General features: G+C 44.9%; 1 protein-coding gene across 1 annotated transcript; it reads right to left on the bottom strand.

The window, feature by feature from the left end:
• Nucleotides 1–14671: 14671 nt before the first annotated feature.
• LOC122426512 (28S ribosomal protein S21, mitochondrial-like) lies at nt 14672–15126 on the bottom strand. Its single transcript, XM_043445502.1, has one exon. It carries the CDS (start codon nt 15045–15047, stop codon nt 14784–14786), a length of 264 nt encoding a protein of 87 aa, XP_043301437.1. The 5' UTR covers nt 15048–15126; the 3' UTR covers nt 14672–14783.
• Nucleotides 15127–22934: the final 7808 nt, after the last annotated feature.

The raw sequence follows: 22934 nt of genomic DNA, 5'->3' as shown, positions 1-22934 counted from the left end.
AAGACTTCTAAGGGTAATTAACAACATTGATTCAAGTCACTTTCTCCTCAAGCCTCCACTTTCTAGTTCGTTAAAATGAAGATCTTCATATGGAACAGAGTTGGGATCTCAGAAGCCCCTATTTGTTTGAGAATAAGCTATATTCTTTAATCTTAGATATTAGCCATCTAGAAAATGCAGTTGCTGAAAGATATCTGGACAGTCCCCCAAAGTATTTGCAAACGCAGTATCCTCAAGTATAACCAATGGGTCACGACCTCTGCCTAAACCTGGAGGAGTCCAAACTGGGCAGCTCCTGAAATGGGCCCCAGGGCATCTGGGTCAACAGCCAAGATCAAGGGCACCCTTGCTGCCTGCTGCTCCTGCAGCTGGTGCCGTGTAGGGAGGTGATTTCAGCAACCTGAGAAACACAGCCTTTCATCACTCCCCTCTACATTCCCTGACCCTTGGTATCTCTGGCCCATAGCACACATTCTCTTCCATGGTCAAATTAACCTAATATCTCTCTTTTACCATTCTTAATCATTTTAGTCATCCTAATGAAGACCTTTGGGGCCTATTTACTGCTCCCTATTGAGCATGAGTTGGGTTTTATTTCTTGTGAATTGTGAACAAGAAATCTATTTGTTATTGCTTTTTATGAGCACACACTCCTTCCCTGGTGACAACTGCTTAATAGGCCAGGGTGAAAAGTAAGTGATTCTACAGATGCTCTCTTGCTTCCTTCTCAAACTTCTCACCCATCCACTACCTTATGATGTTTCCATCTATGAAATAGAAGAGACTCTCATATGACCCCTCAACCATCCTGAGCTTGAAGGAAACCTGTTCCCAGCCATGGTCCAGCACTGTTCTAGTGGCTACATAAGCACTGGCCTAAAGCAGAGCACATGTAAAAAGAGTGAGCATCAACATTTTAGGAATCAGTGAACTAAAATGGACCAGAATGGGTGAATTTAATTCAGATAACCATTATATCTACTACTGTGGGCAAGAATCCCTTAGAAGAAATGGAACAGCCCTCATAGTCAACAAAAGAGTCCAAAATGCAGTACTTGGGTGCAATCTCAAAAACTACAGAATGATTTCTGGTTGTTTCCAAGGCAAACCATTCAATATCACAGTAATCCAAGTCTATGCCCCAACCACTAATGTCAAAGAAGCTGAAGTTGAATGGTTCTGTGAAGACCTACAAGACCTTCTAAAACTAACATCAAAAAAAAGATGTCCTTTTCACCATAGGGGACTGGAATGCAAAAGTAGGAAGTCAAGAGACACCTGGAGTAACAGGCAAGTTTGGCCTTGGAATACAAAATTAAGCAGGGCAAAGGCTAACAGAATTTTGTCAAGAGAACACACTGGTCATAGCAAACACCCTCTTCCAACAATATAAGAGAAGACTCTACACATGAACATCACAGATGGTCAGTACCAAAATCTGCTGCTGCTGCCAAGTTGCTTCAGTCATGTCCGACTCTGTGTGACCCCATAGACAGCAGCCCATCAGGCTCCCCCTTTCCTGGGATTCTCCAGTCAAGAACACTGGAGTGGGTTGCCACTTCCTTCTCCAATGCATGAAAGTGAAAAGTGAAAGTGAAGTCGCTCAGTTGTGTCCAACTCTTAGCGACCCCATGGACTGCAGCCCACCAGGCTCCTCCGTCCATGGGATTTTTCCAGGCAAGAGTGCTGGAGTGGGGTCCCATTGCCTTCTCTGATACCAAAATCAGATTGACTATATTTTTTGCAGCTGAAGATGGAGAAGCTCTATACAGTCAGCAAAAACAAGACCAGGAGTTGACTGTGGCTCAGATCAAAAACTCCTTATTGCAAAACTCACACTTAAAGAAAGCACGGGAAACCACTAGACCATTCAGGTATGACCTAAGTCAAATCCCTTATCATTATACAGTGGAAGTGAAAATAGACTCAAGGGATTAGATCTGATAGAGTGCCTCAAAAACTATGGACAGAGGTTTGTAACATTGTATAGGAGACGGTGATCAACACCATCCCCAAGAAAAAGAAATGCAAAAAGGCAAAATGGTTGTCTGAGGAGGCCTTACAAATAGCTGAGAAAAGAAGAGAAGTGAAAGGCAAAGGAGAAAAGGAAAGATATATCCATCTGAATGCAGAGTTCCAAAGAATAGCAAGGAGAGATAAAAAAGGCCTTCCTATGTGATCAATGCAAAGAAATAGAGGAAAACAATAGAATAGGAAAGACTCCTCAAGAAAATTAGAGATACCAAAGATATGCAAAGATGGGCACAATACAGGACAGAAATGGTATGGACCTCACAAGCAGAAGATGTTAAAAAGAGGTGGCAAGAATACACAGAAGAACTATACAATAAAGATCTTAATGACCCAGATAACCACAGTGGTGTGATCACTCACCCAGAGCCAGACATCCTGGAGTCTGAAGTCAAGTGGGCCTTAGGAAGCATCACTACAAACAAAGCTAGTGGAGGTATGAAATTCCAGTTGAGCTATTTCAAATCCTAAAAGATGATGCTGTGAAAGTGCTGCACTCAATATGCCAGCAAATTTGGAAAACTCAGCAGTGTCCACAGGACTGGAAGGTCAGTTTTCATTCTAATCCCAAAGAAAGGCAATGACAAAGAATGTTCAAACTACCACACAGTTGCACTCATCTCACATGCTAGCAAAGTAATGCTCAAAATTCTCAAAGCTAAGCTTCAATAGTACATGAGCTGAGAACTTCCCTAAGTTCAAGTTGGATTTAGAAAAGGCAGAGGAGCCAGAGATCAAATTGTCAATACCTGTTGGATCACATAGAAAAAGCAAGAGAATTCCAGAAGAACATCTATTTCTACTTCATTGATTACCCTGAAGCCTACCCTGTTGCGCAGATCACAACCAACTGTGGAAAACTCTTCAAGAGACAGAAATACCAGACCACCTCACCTGCCTCCTGGTAAATCTGTATACAGGTCAAGAAACAACAGTTAGAACTGTACATGGAACAATGGACTGGTTTCAAATTGAGAAAGGAGTATGTCAAGACTGTACATTGTCACCTTGCTTATTTAACTAATATGCAGATTACATCTTGTGAAACGTTGAGCTGGATGAAGCACAAGCTGGAATCAAGATTGCCATATCAATAACCTTAGATATGCAGATGACCCCACCCTTATGGCAGAACGCAAAGAACTAAAGAGCCTCTTGATGAAAGTGAAAGAAAATAGTGAAAAAGCTGGCTTTAAAACTCAACATTGAAAAAACGAAGATCATGGCATCTGGTCCCATCACTTAATGGCAAATAGATGGGGAAACAATGGATACAGTGAGAGACTTTATTTTCTTGGGCTCCAAAATCCCTGCAAATGGTGACTGCAGCCATGAAATTAAAAGACACTTGCTCCTTGGAAGAAAAGTTATGATCAACCTAGACAGAATATTAAAAAGCAGAGACATTAGTTGACCAATAAAGGTCAGTGTAGTCAAAGCTTTGGTTTTTCCAGTAGTCATGTATAGATGTAAGAGTTGGACCATAAAGAAGGCTGAGCACCAAAGAATTGATACTTTTGAACTGTGGTGTAGGAGAAGACTCTTGAGAGTTCCTTGGACAGCAAGGAGATCAAACTAGTCAATCCTAAAGGAAATCAGTCCTGAATATTCATTGGAAGGACTGATGCTGAAGCTGAAGCTCCAATACTTTGGCCACCTGATGCAAAGAAATGACTCATTGGAAAAGGCCCTGATGCTGGGAAAGATTGAAGGCAGGAGGAGAAGAGGATGACATGGTTGAGATGGTTGGATGAGATGAGGATGAGACGGTTGAATGGCATCACCTACTCAACAGACTTGAGTCTGAGCAAGTTCTGGGAGTTGATGATGGACAGGGAAGCCTGGCATGCTGCAGTCCATGGTGTTGCAAAGAGTCAGACACGACTGAGTGGCTGAACTGAAAGCAGGTCACTGCACCCTGGATCTAATGGAAGCTGGCCTGGAGGCTTCATGTGGCCAAGGAGGAACAGGAGTATTTGGAATTATAGGACTATGTTCCACCAGAGCCTGGACCTAAACAAGTCCCGTCCTTCCCTGGGTCTGTATTCCTTCTACAAAGGAGGAAGACTCAACTTACTTCCAGTATCAATGACAATTATAAAGCACGTCCAAAAAACCTACTACCAGGAGATATGAAAACATATTATGAAGAAAAGCACAGAGAATACATAATTAGATGAAAAAGCGCTGTGTTTGTTTATTTGTTTTTGACACAGATTAAAGTCCCAAATTAATTTGTAAATTTAACACAAACAGTCTTCAGGAAATTTGACAAGATGATTCTAAAATGATGGTGGTCACTTAGTCGCAAAGTCATGTCCAGCTCTTTCGACCCCATGGCCTGAAGCCCACCAGGCTCCTCTGCCCTTTGGATTCTCCAGGCAAGAATATTAGAGGGGGTTGCCATGCCCTTCTCCAGGGGATCTTCCCAACCCAGGGATCAAACCCAGATCTCCTGTAATGCAGGCAGATTCTTTACTGACTGAGCCACCAGGGAAGCCCCAAAAATCGATATGAAAACAACTGCATAAAAGTAATCAAGACAATATTGCCTAAATGAAGACAAAGAAGAACACAAAAGAAAATTCATGCCATCAAGTAAAATAATTATAATACCCTAGAAATGTTTGAATGTGGCATTAACTCAGGAATAGATGAATAGATCAATGCAACAGGATAGAACAACTACAAGTCAACTAACGCATGGTAGGCAGAATAATGGTCTTCCAAAGAAGCCCCCACCCATATTTTAATCCCTGGGTGGAGTCTGTGAATACATTAGATGTCTGTTACATTAGATGGTGTATTAGTTTGCAGGGGCTGCCATAACAAAGCACTCCAGACTGGGTGGTTTAGACAACAGAAACTTACCTTCTTATAGTTCTAGACTCTAAAAGGTCAAGATCAAGGTGCCAGCAGAGTTGGTTTTCAGGCCTCTCTCCTTTGTGTGCAGATGGCCAAACTATTAATGCCTCTTCACTTTGTCTGTTCCTCTGTACTCATGCATCCCTGGTGTCGCTTTGTAGGTCCAAATTTCCTCTTCTTATAAAGACACTGATCAGACTATATTAGGGTCCATTCATATGACTTTGTTTAACCTTAATTACCCCTGCAAAGACACTTTCTCCAGACACACTCACCTTTCAAGGTATTAGGGGTTAGAGCTCCAATACATAAATTATGGGGAGACAGGAATCAGCCTATAACACATCCAGGAATTAAAGTTGCAGATGGAATTAATAAACTTACCTTGTACAAATTGAGGAGATTATCCAGGATTATCTAGGTAGGCCCAGTGTAATCACAAGTGTCCTTCTAAGTGAAAGAGGTCATGAGAGTCAACTTCAGAGTGATGTAATGTGAGAAAGACCTTATTGGCCATTACTGACTCTAAAATAGAAAGGGGCCATGAACCAAGGAATGTGGGCAGTTGGGAAGAGCAAGGAAACAGACTCGCCCCTAGAGCCTCCTCCAAAAATGCAGCCCTGTCATTCCATAAAACCATTGCAGACTCTGATCTCTAGAACTGTAAGACAATAAATTTGTGTTGCTTTAAGCCACTAAATCTGTGTAATTTATTATAAGAGCAATACAAAACTAATACATCACATATATGAAGGAATTAAGATACGATAAAAGCATCATCTCAAATAACTGGAAAAGGATAGACAATTAACCAGTCATCTGGTTTAAAATAAATAAATGAAATCAGATTTCTATGCCATGTCATTCACAAAAATGAAATCCAGATGGATTTAAAACCCTTAACAATCTGCACATGAAAGTAGTGGAAGAAAATATGGCAGAATGTGTTTATGACTTTGGAATAGGGAAGGGGAAATACATAACAAAAAATTAATAAACTTTACAATATTAAAATATAAAACATTTGTTTCAAAAGACACCATCAACAAAGTCAAAGGACAAGCAAAAATGGGAGAAACACATTTGCAACCTACATACTCTTTTGAGTTCTGTTCTGTTTTTCCTTCTTGAAAAGAAAAGTAGCCCTGGGGACACAAGGCTTTGTTTGACTGAAGTGAAAAACAAATTATGATTCCTTAGGACATTTCTTCCCTCTTTCTCACCTTCTCTGGTTTGATTTCGTTGCACACACCTGTGGAGTGAGCTAAGCTCAGCCGGTATTCACAGGAAAGGACTGCTGAAAGGCTAACCTATTTAGGACCTGCTGAACCTGTGGCCGAAATTGGCTCTTTACTTCCTCTTTTTCTCTTCTTCCTGGGCACACAGCTGGGCTACAGTCCTCAGGCTTGCAATGAGATGTGTCCACCTGAGTTCTAGCTAATGGAATGTGGACACATGATTTTTCTTCTTTTGCTGACTTGACACAGATAAAGATGCCAACTTGGAAACCAGGTACGGAAGTTACAGAATCATAAATGGAAGGAACTTGGTCCCAACTATTGCCTAGAAGAAAGTTACCCAGTGACAGAAATGCCCATATTGGGCTTGTGAGAGCTAGAAAGAATTATATTTAAGAGATAATACATTTTTTAGTTGGTATTTGTTTCAACCGCTGGTATAGCATTAATTCAGAAGTCAACTTGACTTCGTCTGGCAACTTTCTTGGTCTGACATCTCCTCGACAGTCCAACGGAGCCTAATAATTCTTTGGGTTAAATGACCTCTGTTAGAAACCACACCAGTGTTTTGCCTCATGACTGGATCCTGGAGCTGCCTGCAGTTCTTCGGTCATCTTAATGGTACCAATAACACAGAATGAACAAAAGAGAAGACCTCTGTCTCCCTCCCCCCAGCAGCCTTGCCCTCCCTATTTTCCCACACACAAACAAGAAACAAACCATAAAACACATCCTGCCTCCTGCTGGCATTCAATGAACCTCACCCAAGGTTGCAAACTGGGGAAATGAGGACCCAACAGAGTGTGTCTTGTCCTCTGTGTCCAGGATGTCATTGCTTTGGACAGCTACATATCAGATATCACTTCTACCTCAAGAAAAGACAGGCCAGCCATTGAAATGAATTCTCTACCATCACCCTCTGACACTTCTTCCAAGTGGCCACCCTATTCAACCACACTCTCCAATACAGCTTCTACACTACAACCAGAGACACACATCCTGGAAAAGGGATGCTGCTGGAAGACTGGAAACTCCTTAAGGACCAGGTTTTGTTCATCCACGTATCCCCTATCCCAAGGCACACAACTCCAAGAGCACAAAGAACTTGCATCTGTAAAGCTCTTTCAAGAATGCCTGATATATCCAATCCCTTTGCCCTACACAAGGCAGACACTCAGTAAGTCTACCTGAACTGGATTGGAATTGGATTGGGAGCTAGCTGCCAGCTGAAATGTTGCCGCTTCCCCACTTTCCCCAGGGAGAACAGCTTTTTATACCCTCCTCTGAATGTCCACAGCTCTTTCTTGGTATTTTTGTTTAGCCCTCGCCATATAAACTTGCAATCGATCTGTGTCCATGTCTGCCTCCCTAAGATACAATAAACTCCCCAAATACAGAGTCACTGTGTCTTTTTCATTTTTATATCTCCAGGCCTGGTGCATAGATATTCTGAGGACATGTTATTAAATTAATGAACAAACTCTGGCCTGAAGGAGCCATCTTTCCACCAAAAGAAATTGCAGTTCTAAATCTGTTAACTTTTAAAGAAAAACAGAAGAATAAGAAACAGTATCTGAGCACTTAAGGGAGCCTGAAAGAGCATCAATTCCACCCTTTCAATGCAGCAAATCCTTCCAAAGGATTCCAGATTTGAACCTTTGATTTACATACTCCCTAAAAGCTTTTTTTATTAAGTTTACTGCCTTAATAAAATAGTTCCCTCCACTGTTAGACAGGCTTTGATGGTGAAAATGTTCCTCCTCCTAGTCAGCGAAAGCCTTCCTCCTGCTAACCTCTCTGTGGGATCAGGTTGTGCCCTCTGGAGAAAACATCTCTGAAATACTGCTAGCTCATCACAGAGATCCTAGAAGCTGCCACGTTCCTGCTCACTGGGCCATCTCAGATCTGTCACTTCTGGTAAGTATCATGCACAGCCAGGGAGTTCCTTTCCCTGCCTTTAGCTAAGAGTCTCAAATATATGTCCTCTTCATTTCAGAAAAATACCCACAGGAAAGAAAGCCAGCCCATTCCTCTTTGTTTCTGGTGCTGAAACATCCTAGAGCTCACTTCTAACTTAAATTCTTTTTATTGCAGTCTCTGTTGCTTCCTTCAGTAAAAAAAAGAGAACTTTTGGCCCCTGTCCACTACATAAAGCCTAGCCAATGCCTCTTTTCCTCCTCCCCCAGTACGTGCCCTTGGCAATCCAACCTTCTCTTTCATGAGCTGATTCATAGATTCTGAGTGAACAAAGCCCTCCCTCAGGCGCCCTCCATGGCCACGTGTGGCTGAGCCTTCAGCCGTTGCCCCCCCCCCCCCCACAATGACCAGGGCACGGTGCCAGCAGGGTCCGGACACATCCTGAGGCCCCTGTGCCCACAGCGTCATCACTTGGACCATCACGTGTGGGAGCGCCACCTCCTCGAGGGGATGGAAGGACGTGAGAACGAGCAGGTCCCTCGGGGCAGACCCATGGGGGACTCCAACCCTCCCCCGCGAGCACTGGCCCCCATGCCGTGAGCTTAATTACTTTGCAAGAGGACATTTGTCACTGGACTTCCTCTTTGTTCTCAGAGAAAGCTGGGAGTGGGCACCGGAACAAAGGCGGGTCTCTGCAGAACACGGGTGAGGGAGGACCCCTGCTGTGAATCTGGGTCTGGGCCCACGTGTGCAGAGGTCCAGGAACACGGGGGCTTGGGGGGTGGGGGTGACCTGAGTGGTCTAGCCGCCCTCTCCCTGGGCTCCCACTGCACTCGCCCTGTCTTAAGTGAGGTGTGGAGCCCTGAAGGAAAAAGTACATACATAAATAACTAAAATTTAAAAATAAAGGAAAATGCCCTGAGGGCTTCTCTCCCCATCCCCCTGGTCCTAATAGGCTATCTGCTTAAAAAGGAGTCTTTTTTTTTTTTTTTTTGGTTATCAGAATAGTCTTGATATCTGGCCTTCAGACCTCCAGCACTTGATGATATGAGTCCATAGAGACTCATAAAAGGTTATTGAGCATCTTTCAATATATAGAATATCATCGGTGGGCCCCTCATTCCAACTGTCCCTCCTGACCTGTCTGGGAAGAGATTCCTTTGGTATAATAATTCTCTGAGGTAATTTTCTGCAGCAGTGTTAGCAAAGGAAAGGTCTGGATGTGCTCAGGGCTGTGCTCAGAACTGAAGGAGCAGAGCCCACTTCTACGGAGGACCAAAGGGCTCCTCTGGTTGGAAGAAGTCAAGAGGGGAGCCGAGAGAGATGGAGAGAAGACCTACCCATGCGGAAGAGCAGCAGGAAGGGCAAGTGAAGAAGGAACACCTGGATGCCCAACCAGCACGGACAAGCCATCAGCTGAAAGACCACTCCTTAGGAAAGATCATCTTTGCCACCAGCCTCCCATTCCCTGAGCTCTGTGTGCTTGTGGTTACCCAAAGTTATTTTCCCTCTGTGGTGGTCACACCTCCTCTCTTTTCCGAAGGACACAAAGTACCTCCCTATGAGTCACCTTTCGGTGTATGTCACACTGTGCTCGCTTCGCCAGCACATATACTAAAATCGATGTATGTCACAGTCACTTCCAAAGCACGCCTTGCCTTGCTTCTCTCCAAAATGATGCTCTCTCTCCTTTCACTTTATTCCCAGAGATTTAAACGGCAAATTACAAAGAAAAGAAATTCAGGAATTGAGTATCTAACTTGAGCTGGGACATCAGAGAAATGCTTTACATAAATGTTTTCAATGCTTCCTGTTCGCTACCACCAAAGGCTCAGTGGGGGTACACATTTCTCAGATGAGGAAACAGTTTGGGGAAATGAAGTGAGTAGCCCTAGGTCACAGAGGTTGGGCCCTGGATATGCAAACCTTCAAGGGCAGGGCTTCAGGACCCTACTATCCTTTGAGTCTCTGCTACTAACCTTGACCCACCCCCACGCCTGCCATGTTCTCTACCACTGCTCTGATCTGAGCATCTGACCTGAATCTGAGCAGAAGGAATAAACAGCATCGACTCAATGGACATAAGTTTGAGTAAACTCCAGGAGTTGGTGATGGACAGGGAGGCCTGATGTGCTGCAGTCCATGGGGTCGCAAAGAGTCAGACACAACTGAGTGACTGAACTGAACTGAACTGTAGCCATCTTGGAAGACTAGAGATAACCCCTTAGCTCTGGATCAGACCCATGCCTGAGACTATTATGGGTGTGGAAGCTGCCAGGAGAAGATGTGGTATCCGGATAGAAATGTTAGCCATGGTACCCCAGGCTCAAGGGCCAGGAAAGGGCCCCAACTCACTAACAGTTGAGCTTCTCCAAAAATCACAGTGCTGGCCTGCGCCCAGCCTCTGTAATTACCAAAGTGATGTTGGGAAGATGTATTTCCCAAAGGTGGATTCTCAATTTTCTATTTTCCTCTTTAAAGCACAGTTGTGACTAAGATCTCTGAATACAAGAAATATTCCGAGGCTATAGCATCACAGACTACCAAGGCTGGAGCATCAGGATCTCCAAGTTCACCTAGCCAGACCCCTTCTTGGAATTTAGCAGCTCCCTCAAGTTGGACAGTGGCAGAAGGTGGGCTGAACCCCAGATTGCATTAACTGCTATCCAGCAGCCCCCAGGTGTCCCAGGTCAGATGATCAGATGACACATTTAGGTTCCTTCCACCTCTGGGATGCCATGGGGGTTGTAGAATGGCTGTTACAAGGAAATGTAACACTCATTGGGGTGAGGCCCAGCAGTCACCCTAATCGGGGAAAGAAATCTGTCCCTCCCTCCGCATCAGGCTGCCTGGCTTCCTCCCACCGCAGCATCTCCTCTTCAACAGGACCCAGTCAAAGAAGCCACCTATCCTCTTCCAAATACACCAACATCTTAAGCACATGGCAGAAGCTTGTCTGCATCCCAATCATTTCTGTGTCATCTGAGTCAAAGGAGACAGAACAAAGACTCTGTTTGTTCAGGGGATAGGGCTCAAAATGGGCAAGAGGTGAATTCAGGATAGAGTTTGTGTTCATGGAGTAAGATGGGGAAGGACGAGGTCTCCACCCAGGACACTAAGAGAATGAAGACCCACGGAGGGAAGTCTGCCCATCCGCGGGGAACCCATTTCTCCATTTTTAGCCAAAGCTTTCTGTTCCTAATTCACAAACAGCCCCCTTTTTGAGGCTTGGGACCCCTTAATAGATTCTGACCTCAGTTTCCTTTGTTTTGTTTTTATCTCAAGGAGAAAAGGAACTAGAAGCTTAGCTGAGAAGAGACTCTTTTAATCCATCCTTGGAGGGACTAGATCACTTCACCAGGCCACCTTTTGCCCAGGAGGCCCTTCTGGAGTCCCCTCACTGCTCCCAGAGAAATCCGAGCCTCCTTGTCCTGAGGGTGTGAGAGCCTCCAAGCTTGTCCGCCACCCACCAGCTTCCATGTCAAGGTATAAAATGGCCGACGAGCCCAAACAGTTTCCCTAAATATGATCTCAGATTATCTTACCACGGAGGGGTTATCTGACACAGAGAGCTCGCTGTATAGCTCAGAAAATTATCCTGACAGCCACAGAAAGGGAAATTGAGACACAAACTCAGGCCCACAGGGGCCAGCTGCAACACGGCCCTTAGCCTGGCAGTTCTTGCCTCTAAACAGCTCTCCTCTGCCTCTTGTTTTCCCCTCTCTCTCTCTTTTCTTTCCAAAGGATTGAGTTGTCATCTCCATTGTTCCATAGATAGAAAGGGAGGTCTTTCTGAGCTGACGCCAAGCACTGTGTGTTCCTTACGGTTTGGTTTGGAAATAACTTGAAACTCTTCCTCACCACCGACTCCCCCGCCTGCCACACATCCCCCACTATCCTCCCAACTCCTATCAGAGCCCTGTGAAGACTGTGCAGAAACAGCGAGCCTTTTTCTAATCTGCCCTGACCATGTGTAAGCCAGAGCAGGACAGTGGAAATATTGCCGTCCTATCTGAAACTGGGATCAGGGGGAGTGGTTTGTTAGGAGGGTGAGTGCTGGGAGGGAGACACAGCTCTGCCTACAGCCTATCCGGTAGTCCAGTGGTCCCCAAGGCACTGCTGAGGCAGAGTCCAGGGCCCCAAGTTACTGAGTGGGAGCTGAGGATGGCTACAGGCATGATGCTGTGCCTCTGTTTTCTTGGGCCAGTGGGCATCTAGTAATCTCCTAGAAGAAGCAAAGATAGACAAGAGATGGGGCGTCATGAGGAAGAGGAGTGGGATCTTGTCCAGTGTGTTGGTCATTCTCCATTCGCCTTCCACCCACCCCAGATCCATGTTCTGCTCTGTTCTGTGCCCTGGGTTCCCTGGAAATGACTCCACCCACTGCTTCCTGGCAGGGGCTTCCCAGGTGGCACTAGTGGTAAAGAGCCCATCTGCCAATGCAGGAGACATAAGAGAGAGGAGTTAGATCCCTGGATGAGAAAGATCCCCTGGAGGAGGACTTGGCAATCCACTCCACTATTCTTGCCTGGGAAATCCAAAGGAGGCTGGCCAGCTACAGTCCATGAGATCGCAAAGAGTCAGACATGACTGAAGCGACTTAGCACGAATGCACTGCTTCCTGGCACCCAGCAGGAGCCAGTCAATGGGGCAGTCCAGAAGGCAGCTAGAGAGCAAAGGTGCCAAGGTCGCTCCTGCTGCATTTCTGGCATGTCCCTCCCTGGCCCTAGTTCCCCCAGACAGCCCTCACCAAGCCTTGGAAACACTGTCCCCTGCCTTCTGAATCCACTGAGGGTGGATTTCTGAAGCCTTAAGGTGGTCACCGCTCCTGCTGTGGGGTCTCCAGACACCTCTGCTTCCCTGTGTGCCCCTTTAACGTCCTGCCAACACCCCTGGAAGCAGCCCCTTTGTCAGAGTCTTGTTTGAACCCTCTGAGATGGTTCTTGCCAGGACTCCAACTGAGGCACCCAGTGTGTTCAGCGCAAGTATGGAGGTTAGAAAAAGAGAAGATGTGGCTGTCCATCCTGAGGAGGTCACATGCGCTCCGTGAACCAGCAGCATCGCACCACCTGAGGACTAGGTAGAAATGCAAATGCATGGTGATCTGAGACCTAGTGATTCAGAAACTCTGGAAGTGGGTCCCACGGACTCAGTTTAAATAAGATTCAACTTTACAAAGTCATTGAACATCTCAGTTTTTGCACTCCCTCCTGAGTGATTCTGACATACAGGGAAGTTGCAGAAATACTGGTCCTAAACCTCAGAAGCTATGTGTCCCAATGAGAAGCACCTCTCTCTCTCTCTCTCCCTCTCTCTCTCTCTCTCTCTTTCTCTCTTTCTATCTCTCTCTCCCCTTTTCCTGCCCATTCCGATCCCATCCTGAAGGGAAGCAGATAAGGGAACAGAGCATCCAGATTTTCCAAAACCGCAGAAAGTGGGTTCCTCCCCGCAAGGTCATCCAAAGATAACTCTGCAGGTGGCATTTACCTCCTGGGTGCTGGCTTAGGCTAAAGAGGTCATTGTGAGTGGGCAGTCCTTTGCGGTACTGTGCAAAAGGGGCAGGTACTTTGTGATGCATTCAGTAGCTGGTGCTTGCCACGCCTGCTACTTGCTCAGATTCTTTGCACATAAACACAGACGATCAGCCCAAACCCTTTGTTCTCAAATACATGAATCAACAGCACGTTGGCCACAAAGACTGCCTAAATGCTATCTTCCAGCTGTGCCCAGCTGTGTCACATGGACTGCTGTGCTTTTTCATGTTTAGGAAAGTTTTCTTAGGCTCTTGCTGCTCACATGTGGCACATTCTCACCCTCTCTAGTTCACATATGCAACGGAAATACTTGGCCTCTGGAGGAAAGATGGAATTCGGTTTTAATCTGATTACCCTTTGGACCAGGGAAGCCTGATGTGCTTCTGTCCATGGGGTCGCAAAGAGTTGGATACAACTGAGCAACTGAATAATAACAGCAACCCATGGGGCCAGCTGTGTGCCCACAACCAGCTACTTCATTGCCCATGCATCCCCTTCTTTAGTAAAATAGGAGAAATAATATGTCTTTGGAGTGGGGTAAGGATTAATTGAGATGACACATGTACAGTGCCTTAGTGCAAGGAGTGGCACATACTAAATGTCAATAAAAACTGCCTTTCTTTCCATTCCTTGTTCTGAAACACTATAACCATGTATCTCTAGAATGAAGAAGTGGTATGTAGAAAATAGGGCAGAACCTGGAGTCAGATGGCCTGTGCTTATCTCAGTGCTGCCACTTACTGTCTGTATGTCTTTGGGCAGTTTACTTAACCTTCATGCACCTCAATTTTCTCATTTTTATTTTTTTTTACAAAACATAAAATTTACCCTAATTGATCATTTAAGTGTACAATTCCATGGCATTAAGTATATTCCCATTGCTGTGCAAGTTCCACCATCACCCATCTCCAGACCTTTTCATCTTCCCAAACTGAAACTCATACTCATTAAACAATAATTTCCCATGCCCCTCTTGTCAAACCAGCCCTTGGCAACCAACATTCTATCCCTAGACTACTTTTTGACTCAGTTTGTCTTTTGACTTAATAAAAGAGAGTATCCACTGCTGACTAGTGGAATTGCTTCTTGCATATATGTGATTGAGTTTATTTTAAGAAAGGTAAATGGGATTGGAGGAAGAAAAGAGGTGCAGACAACTGGATAAAGGTTTTCATACTGGGCCTCCTGTCCACAGGCCTCAGCAGCCCTGCCATGGATCTGCCTGATTCTTTTGCATCAAGAAGTTGATCTTGCGAGCCATTTCCATGTTGTAGATCCGCCGGCAGGTTTCATAGCTTTCCCTCTGTCGCCGACGGCAAGGCTTCTCGAAATACCGCCATCGCTTTATGTCCTCAATAAGCCCATCCATGGTAAGGATTCTGTTCAGAGTCCTGTATGCACCTTCCACGTTCCTTTCTTGTACCATCACCTTCCTGGCAATGAACTTCAGATGTTTTGCCATGACCTTGGATTTAAGTCTTCAGTCTGCAGGACCCCTTAGCACCCAGCCAACTGGAAGCCAATTTTCTCATTTTTAAAACAAGGATGATCATAGCACCTACCTTATCAGGTGATATTTAAAACTCATGGCATATTTAAAACTTCTCATCTGTTTCACTGTGGATGTCAGCTGCTATTATTCATTATTAATAATATTATTGTTGTATATTCTGAGTGAAAAACTGAGAGGCAAAGGCTATGGGGGAGATCAGCAAATAGGGAGAGTTGGGCAGAATATTTGAAATTGGGACCACATTAATGTGTCTCTTTGTATTAATATCTTTCTCACCCTCAATGTTTGGGGAAAAGTTAATATGTATCTTGGGTGAGAGTTTAGGACATTAGAGGCAAGAAGACCAGCAAAGAGACAGTTTTTAAAAAGCTGGAAATAATAGGAAGAAAGCCTGGATTGGGCTGGTAGTAAGAGAAATGGCAAAACTGGGCCAAATCCAAGGATGGGGTCTTTGAAAAATCTTTGTCACAAGGCACTTCCCATTGGTGAGCTTTTCCATCGCCTGGGGAAGAACAAGTCTGTTTTCCTTCCCTGAGTTCCTGGGACATTATTGTCACTACCACCCATTTTATTCACGCCCTTCCCTACTTCATAGTCTTTCCTTCTTTCTTCTCCTTTCAAATCCTTCCAAATTTAACTCCATTCCCACTTCCTCTGGAACACTCCTTAGCGGATTCATCCTCCTCCCACCTCCTCCTTGTCCGCAGGCCCCTGTGTGGGCTGTGGTCGGCTCCCAGGCTGCTGATCACAAATTTGTCTTCATTCCTAGCAAGTTTACTGTGGCTTCACCAATGCAAGTCTCCTTCCCCAAACCATCATAGGCTTCTTCCTGGGGGCAAGGACTGCATCCTCCATTGCTTCTGGACCAAGACTCAGAAAGGTAATTAAACTGAGCCCCCAAGGAAGCCTAACAGGTCCATATGAAAGCTTTGACTCTCAATAGGCTCCTTTGCACAAGGCCTGTCCATCCGGGTCTTAGTCCCTGCGTCCTTGTTCTCAGGTCCCTGGGACAAGTGAAAATGGAAAGTGTAAATGAAGCACAGTGTTCTTTTTCCATTTTAGGGACTTGCTGTCAGCATTCTGTCTGGATCCTAACCTCACAGATCCCCTGACTCCCCAGGAAGCTCCAACTCTCTGAAGCTCTTCTTCCACCAGCAGAACAGCAGTGGACAGAGGTGCCAACTAAAAGAACCTTCTCTTTGATGTCCCTCTGTTTTCTCCCCTCACCACAAATCAGCAGGGGGATGTTAGATGGCACAGTCAGGCTGAAATACAGGTTAAATAACAAAGATACATATCAACAAGAATTACTGTAAAATTCTAAATTTCAAATCCAAAAACCAAGTACAGAAGTATAATATGGTGAGATCCAATTTGACTTCAGGCTCAATATAAAATAATAAATGTTATCAAGGTAGTTAATGCAACCTACAAACACTGAAAAATACCTAATATTCAAAGTGATATTGGAATGATATTTCCAACATTGGATATGTATCCAATGATATCTCCAAACATTGAAAGTGATATTTCCACTCTACTAAATTCATTAGTCTGACCAGAACTACAACACTTAGGATTCTTTTAAGAAGGGCATCAACCGTAGAGAGGGAAAGACAAAGCAAAAAAAAAAAAAAAGGGTCTATAAACAGAATCACAAAAAGAATGAAGGAACTGGAAGCACTTAGACTGGAGAAGAAATGTTTCAAGGGGATACAATCCCCTTTTTCAAATATTTGAAAAGTGCTCATGTAAGAAAGAGGTGATTTATTCTGTTACTCCAGAGTAAAGGAAAGCAGATTTCAACTCAAGCAAATTTTCCCTTTCTGCTTAAAAACATAATGGATTACTTTGTGAGGTGGTGGGTTCCTCACTACTAGAAATATTAATGAAACACAATTTCTTTCAGACCCCGTTACTTTCTCTAGAAGTCCACTGTCTTCCTGCTGCTCTTGGACTGGTCAGGATACCCCCAGAGGGACACTCAGGGACAGAAGAGCAAGATTGCTCCAGCAGAATTTACTTACCCAGCTCTCCATCCTTTGGCCCATGAGGATGCAGTATTGCTAGATAAATCAGACAGAATTAGACTTCCTGACTAACAAGCTGATGGAAAACGCACACCCTTCTGCCCCAGGAAACAAAGAAGCAAAGACAAGACAAAATGTTTAGTGGTGACCTGAAAAAGATTTCACTTTCTAGAGGAACTCCAGGCAATGAGCAAGGTGGTAGTAGAGACATTCAGAAATCTGAGATGTCTTACTCTGATATACTGAATCACATCAAGAGAAATTTTTTTAGTTTGCCTTCCATGAGACAGATAGTAAGGCCAGAGCTTAAGAAGATCAGGCAGTGGCTGCTTAATCTGAAACTCAGCTCTGCCATCTACCGCTGTGTGACCTTATGGACACAACTTTTCTCATCCATGCCTCCCTGCCTCTTCTACAAAATAAGGACACTGATCCTCATAGTACTTATGATGGTTAACTTTATGTGTCTGCTTGGCTGGGCCACAGGGGGCCCAGGTACTTAAAAACATTATTATTATTCAGGGTGTCTGTTTGAGGGTGTTTTTAGAGCAGATTAACATTTAAATCAGTAGACTGAGTAAAGCAGAATGCGCTTCATTACATAGGTGGGCCTCACCCAATCACTTGAAGGAAGACCTAAGTAGAACAAAACCTGACCCTTCTCCGAGAAGAGAGGAGTCTTCTGCCTGATAGTATTTGAATTGGGACATTGACTCTTTCTGAGTCTATAGCAGCCTGCTGGGGTTGGAACTTGAGCTGGGGTACCAGCTCTGCAGATTTTAGACTTCCCTGGTAGCTCGGCTGGTAAAGAATCTGCCTGCAATGCAGGAGACCCTGGTTTGATTCCTGAGTTGGGAAGATCCACTGGAGAAGGGATAGGCTACCTACTCCAGTATTCTTGGGCTTCCCTGGTGGCTCAGCTGGTAAAGAATCCACCTGCAATGCAGGAGACCTGGGTTGGGAAGATCCCATGGAGAAAGGAACGGCTATGTACTCCAGTACTCTGGCCTGGAGAATTCCATGGACTGTATAGTCCAAGGGGTCACAAAGAGTCAACCCTATATGCAAAACAGAAAAAGAGACACAGAAATACAGAACAGACTTTTGAACTCTGTGGGAGAAGGTGAGGGTGGGATATTTCAAAAGAACAGCATGTATACTATCTATGGTGAAACAGATCACCAGCCCAGGTGGGATGCATGAGACAAGTGCTCCGGCCTGGTGCACTGGGAAGACCCAGAGGAATCGGGTGGAGAGGGAGGTGGGAGGGGGGATCGGGATTGGGAATACATGTAAATCCATGGCTGATTCAAAGAATTTAAAAAAAAAAAAAAAGAGTCAGACACGACTGAGCAACTTTCACTTTCACTTTCTTTTTCAGCCTCCGTAATTGCAAGAGTCAATTCCTTACAGTAAATCTATATCGTTAGATGATAGATGGACAGATAAATGAGAAAGACCCTATTGGTTCTCCTTCTCTAGAGAAACCTAATATGGTGTTATTCCAAGAGGTTATATCAAGATTAAATACGATAATGTGATTGAAGCCTTTTGGCTATAAGTCTGGTATCAAATAAATGCTCAGTAAATGCAAGCTTTTTTATATAAGCCCAGTCTTAAAGTGTGAAATCATCTAGTTCATTTTGTTGGTGGTGGTGGTGGTTTTTTTGTAAGGGAAGAGAAAGATTTGTAGACAGGGCTATAAAGATTGTGGACACATGTGATCACTCCCTTAGAAGAATGGCTGCCGTGCGGACATCAGCAGTGTTCTCCAGGGCTCCTGAACTCTCCTGTCCAAGGACTTTCCCAAGTGGCAGATGTACCCACCTGGTATCTGGGAAGTTGCAGCCACATACTCTGGTCTACAGAAGATTTCTGTTTGACAAAGATAACAGCACAGCCCTGAGACAACGAGGAGATGCGAGATTCCCCAGCAATGCCTAGCATCCCTCTGCTGTGTTTCACAAAAAAACGCCAACTGTGTTCATCCTCCCTGACTCCAAAACCAAGGCATTTGTCTAAACTCTGGATACATCACACCTTCACCCCTTAACCTCCACCTCCTTTTGTTGAGTCCCTTCCCATTGAAATCATACCCATCATTCCAGAATGGCTGACATCTACCACCCCTGTCCTGACAGACTCTGACCATCCCAGCCACACTAATCACTTATTTGCCACTTACAAGGCCCTCATGTAATATTTACTCAGTCATTTCCTTTCATTTGTAACCAGTATCTTTTCTGAATCCCTTTACATGCTTCTAAAAGATAGAGAACCCCATGTCTTAACCTTTCCCAACACCTGTTGTAGTCCCAAATCTAGTTAGTTTCCTTGACTAAATGATCAGTATCCTTGCAACTCCTCAGCCATCAGTGCCTCCTCAGGTTTTCCTAATCTTGGGTGCTAACGCCCAAACCTTCATGAGTATCAGAATCACTGGAGATTTCTTGTGAGCTGCAGATTCCTGATCTTACCTCAAACCTATAAAATAAGAACCTCCAGGGATGGGGCCTTGGAGTCTGAATATTTTTAAAGGTGCTCAGGTGACTGTGATGAGTAGCTGGGTTTGGGAAGTTTAAGATATAGCAACATTTTCCCATGGCTGTGTATTCTCCCCAAACAACTCAACTCATCCAAGACTGTGTTGTTAAGCCAGCCTCCTTATACCACCCATACAACATTCTCTTGCCCCTTGCCCTTTTCGGTTTACCAAACAACCCTCTTTTTTTAACCCTCCTTCCCTCTACATCCCTTTCTTGCCAATAACTTACACATCTCTTCCCTCCCAGCACCCCAACTCCAGCTCCTCCTGAAGGGACTCTCATGCGGGCACCATCTCTGCCTTAGCTTCTTAACAAGCATGCCTCAGAGGACCTACAAAAAATATCTTGTCTTACATACTGACTATGTAAGGATGCTTCAGCCATGTGTTTGTTCCAAGATAAACAAGAATAAGGCTGACTAGGTGGAATGTGCCTAAAATTCTACCTCTAGTTTATCTCTTACCTTGCAATAAGTTCTCAAACAGGACTTTTAAAACTCTTCATTTAAAGAACTTTAGTGCCTTTGAGAGGATGAGAAGAGTTTCAAAAAATGCAGTCTTCTTAAATGAGGTCTCTCAACAAAGAGCCAGCAGTCTCAATCCCTGCCTTTCAAAGACATATTTAATGGGCACTAAATTCTAGAATACCAGATTTGGGAGGAAACCTCAATGCCATCTTCTCTGAGGGCTGACAGTCACAAAAAATTCTTAGAACACAAACCAAGTTTTCAAAACTTTCTCTGAAGTGTTTGTTGTCCAAGGCCACACCTCTGTCTGTCCACTCGGAGGTAGAAACAGTTAATCCTCTCCTCAGACTGAATTTACCCTTCACACATTTGCACCAGCTAATGGAGGAATATGACCACAGGTTACTGATTGTCTACGGCAGGTCCCTCAACAGTGGTATTATTGATACTTGGGGCCCCCAAACTCTTTATCATCCTGGAATTTATAGGATATTTAGCAGCATCTCTGAAATCTGCCTACTAGAGGCCACTAGCATTCCTTCCCTCCCTTTCAGGGACTGGAAGACAAAATGGTCCTCAGTGAGAATCACTGCCCTTTAGTCTTCTATATAGTCCCCATCCTCCAGGAGCTCACAGTCCAGCTGGGACATCAACCCCTACGCCGATACTCACCAAACCCCACATTAAGTTCTCTAACAGGTTCATGAACAAGAAAGAGGAAGACCCAGCTCTGCCCACAAGAGTCAGAAAAAGCTTCACAGTGGGGGTGCATTGGGGGCAAGTCAGGCTTCCCTGAAGGGTCAGTGGTAAAGAATCCGCCTGCCAGAGACACAGGAGACCCAGCTTCAATCCCTTGGGTTGGGAAGATCTCCTGGAGAAGGGAATGGCAACCCATTCCAGTATTCTTGCCTGGGAAATCCCATGGACAGAGGAGCCTGGCGGGCTCCATAGAGTCCGTGGGGTCACAAAGAGTCTGACACGACTGAGCACAGAAGCACTCAGAAACGTAAGGAAGGGTATTTCAAGCTTGCACCAAAAGCATGGAAGAGCATGGAGAATTCAAAGAACAGAAAACTGTTGGGAGAGTTGGAGTTCAGAGGCCCTGGTGAAAAGTGATGAAGCTCAAAGGATTTAATCGAATTGTTGCCAAGCCCCTCTGACCCTTGTGTTATCCTCCCACAGCTGACTTCTTTTAGATATTTATGTATTTATTTGGCTGTAGCAGGTCTTATTTGTGGCACATAGGATCTTTGATCTTCATTGCAGCAAGGGGGATCTTTAGTTACTGCATGCAAACACTTAGCTGTGACATGTGGGATCTAGTTCCCCAACCAGGGATCAAACTCCAGGCCCCTGCATTGGAAGCTCGGAGTCTTGGCCACTGGACCACCAGGGAAGCCCCCTTCTGATTCTGAAAGTGAATTTGCTTTGGAGCAAATGGAGTGTGAGTTCTAGCGATAATAAATGAAGATCAGTGGGGATGCATCACACACTATGAAGTCAGGCCTCAGAGTTTCTATTCATCAGGCTCCTCTAAACCAAAGACACTGGGGCCACTACAATGGGTGTTAGAATGCTGACTTTAAATAAGATCACAGTGAATACCAGCTCCATTCAAACACCTTTCGAGGTATTTCTGCCAATTCTCTGAAGTCAGGAGTGAAGTCTGGGACAGACAGCCATCACTGCTGCCCAACAGGGATGACAAGGATAAGGAGGCAATAGCAACACAGTAGGAAAAAGACAGGGATGAACATAGGAGGCCTGGGCTGAGAGCCCGGCCACCAGCTATCAGCCTGACTCTGCTGCTGGATGGCTGAGTCACTGCAGTTCCCCAGGCCTATTTCATCACCTGTAGATGGAAGGAATTATAAATACCCTCAAAGAGGCCTTGGTTAAGCCACATCACTTTGCTGGTCCTCAATTCCTCCAGATGGTCAACATGTAGACTGAACTGGACCAGTGGTTTGAGGACATTTGGATCACAGTCTCTTGCAGGAGTGATGAAAGCTATACCTGGCTCCCATGCTCCAGGGGGGAAAAAAAGAAAAGGACACCAATGCCATTTTCTTTCATTTAAGGGCATTCTCAGAACTCTTGTAAGTTCCACCTTAGGACTCCAGTACTAGATCATCTTTTCTAAGATCTCAGTGAACTCTGGGATTCTATGATCCAAAGAGCTTGCATCCACATGTGGTTGGATGGGGCAGTTGCCTGCTGATAAAAGGATGGAAAAAGCACTAAAAGTTTTTTCTAAAAACAAAAAGGCCTCTGTGAGTAGTCATTGCTCCTGGCCTTTCCAGGGTCCCTGTGCTCCTCACTATCAAAACCATCCCTGCCCTATTCACAGCTCCTTCCACCAGCCTTGCACGCTGGCCTCTCTGCCTTTTCTTTCATTACCACTCACTCCATGTCCCTCTGTAGAGGGGCAGATAACTGTGTATCTATATCTGTACTTGTGCTCCATGTGTTTTCTTTTTATTATTTATTGATTTATTTTTTGGCTGCACTGGATCTTCGCTGCTGTGTGCGGGCTTCCTCTAGCTGGGTGAGCAGAAGCTACTCTTCGCTTCAGTGTCTGGTCTTCTCACTTCGTTGGCTTCTCTTGTTGCAGAGCACAGGCTCTAGGCACTGGCTTCAGTAGTTGCAGCACACAGGCTCAGTAGTTGAGGCACATGGGCTTAGTTGCTCCATAGCATGTGGGATCTTCCCGGACCAGGAATCAAACTCATATCCCCTGCCTTGGCAGGTAGATTCCTATCCACTGTACCATCAAGCAAGTCCTTAACTCTCC

This window comes from Cervus canadensis, chromosome 24 (assembly GCF_019320065.1).
Source record: "Cervus canadensis isolate Bull #8, Minnesota chromosome 24, ASM1932006v1, whole genome shotgun sequence".
In the NCBI taxonomy this organism is placed as follows: Eukaryota; Metazoa; Chordata; class Mammalia; order Artiodactyla; family Cervidae; genus Cervus; species Cervus canadensis.
Note: the sequence above shows the minus strand (reverse complement) of the source record. Positions and strands in the feature narration are given on the sequence as shown.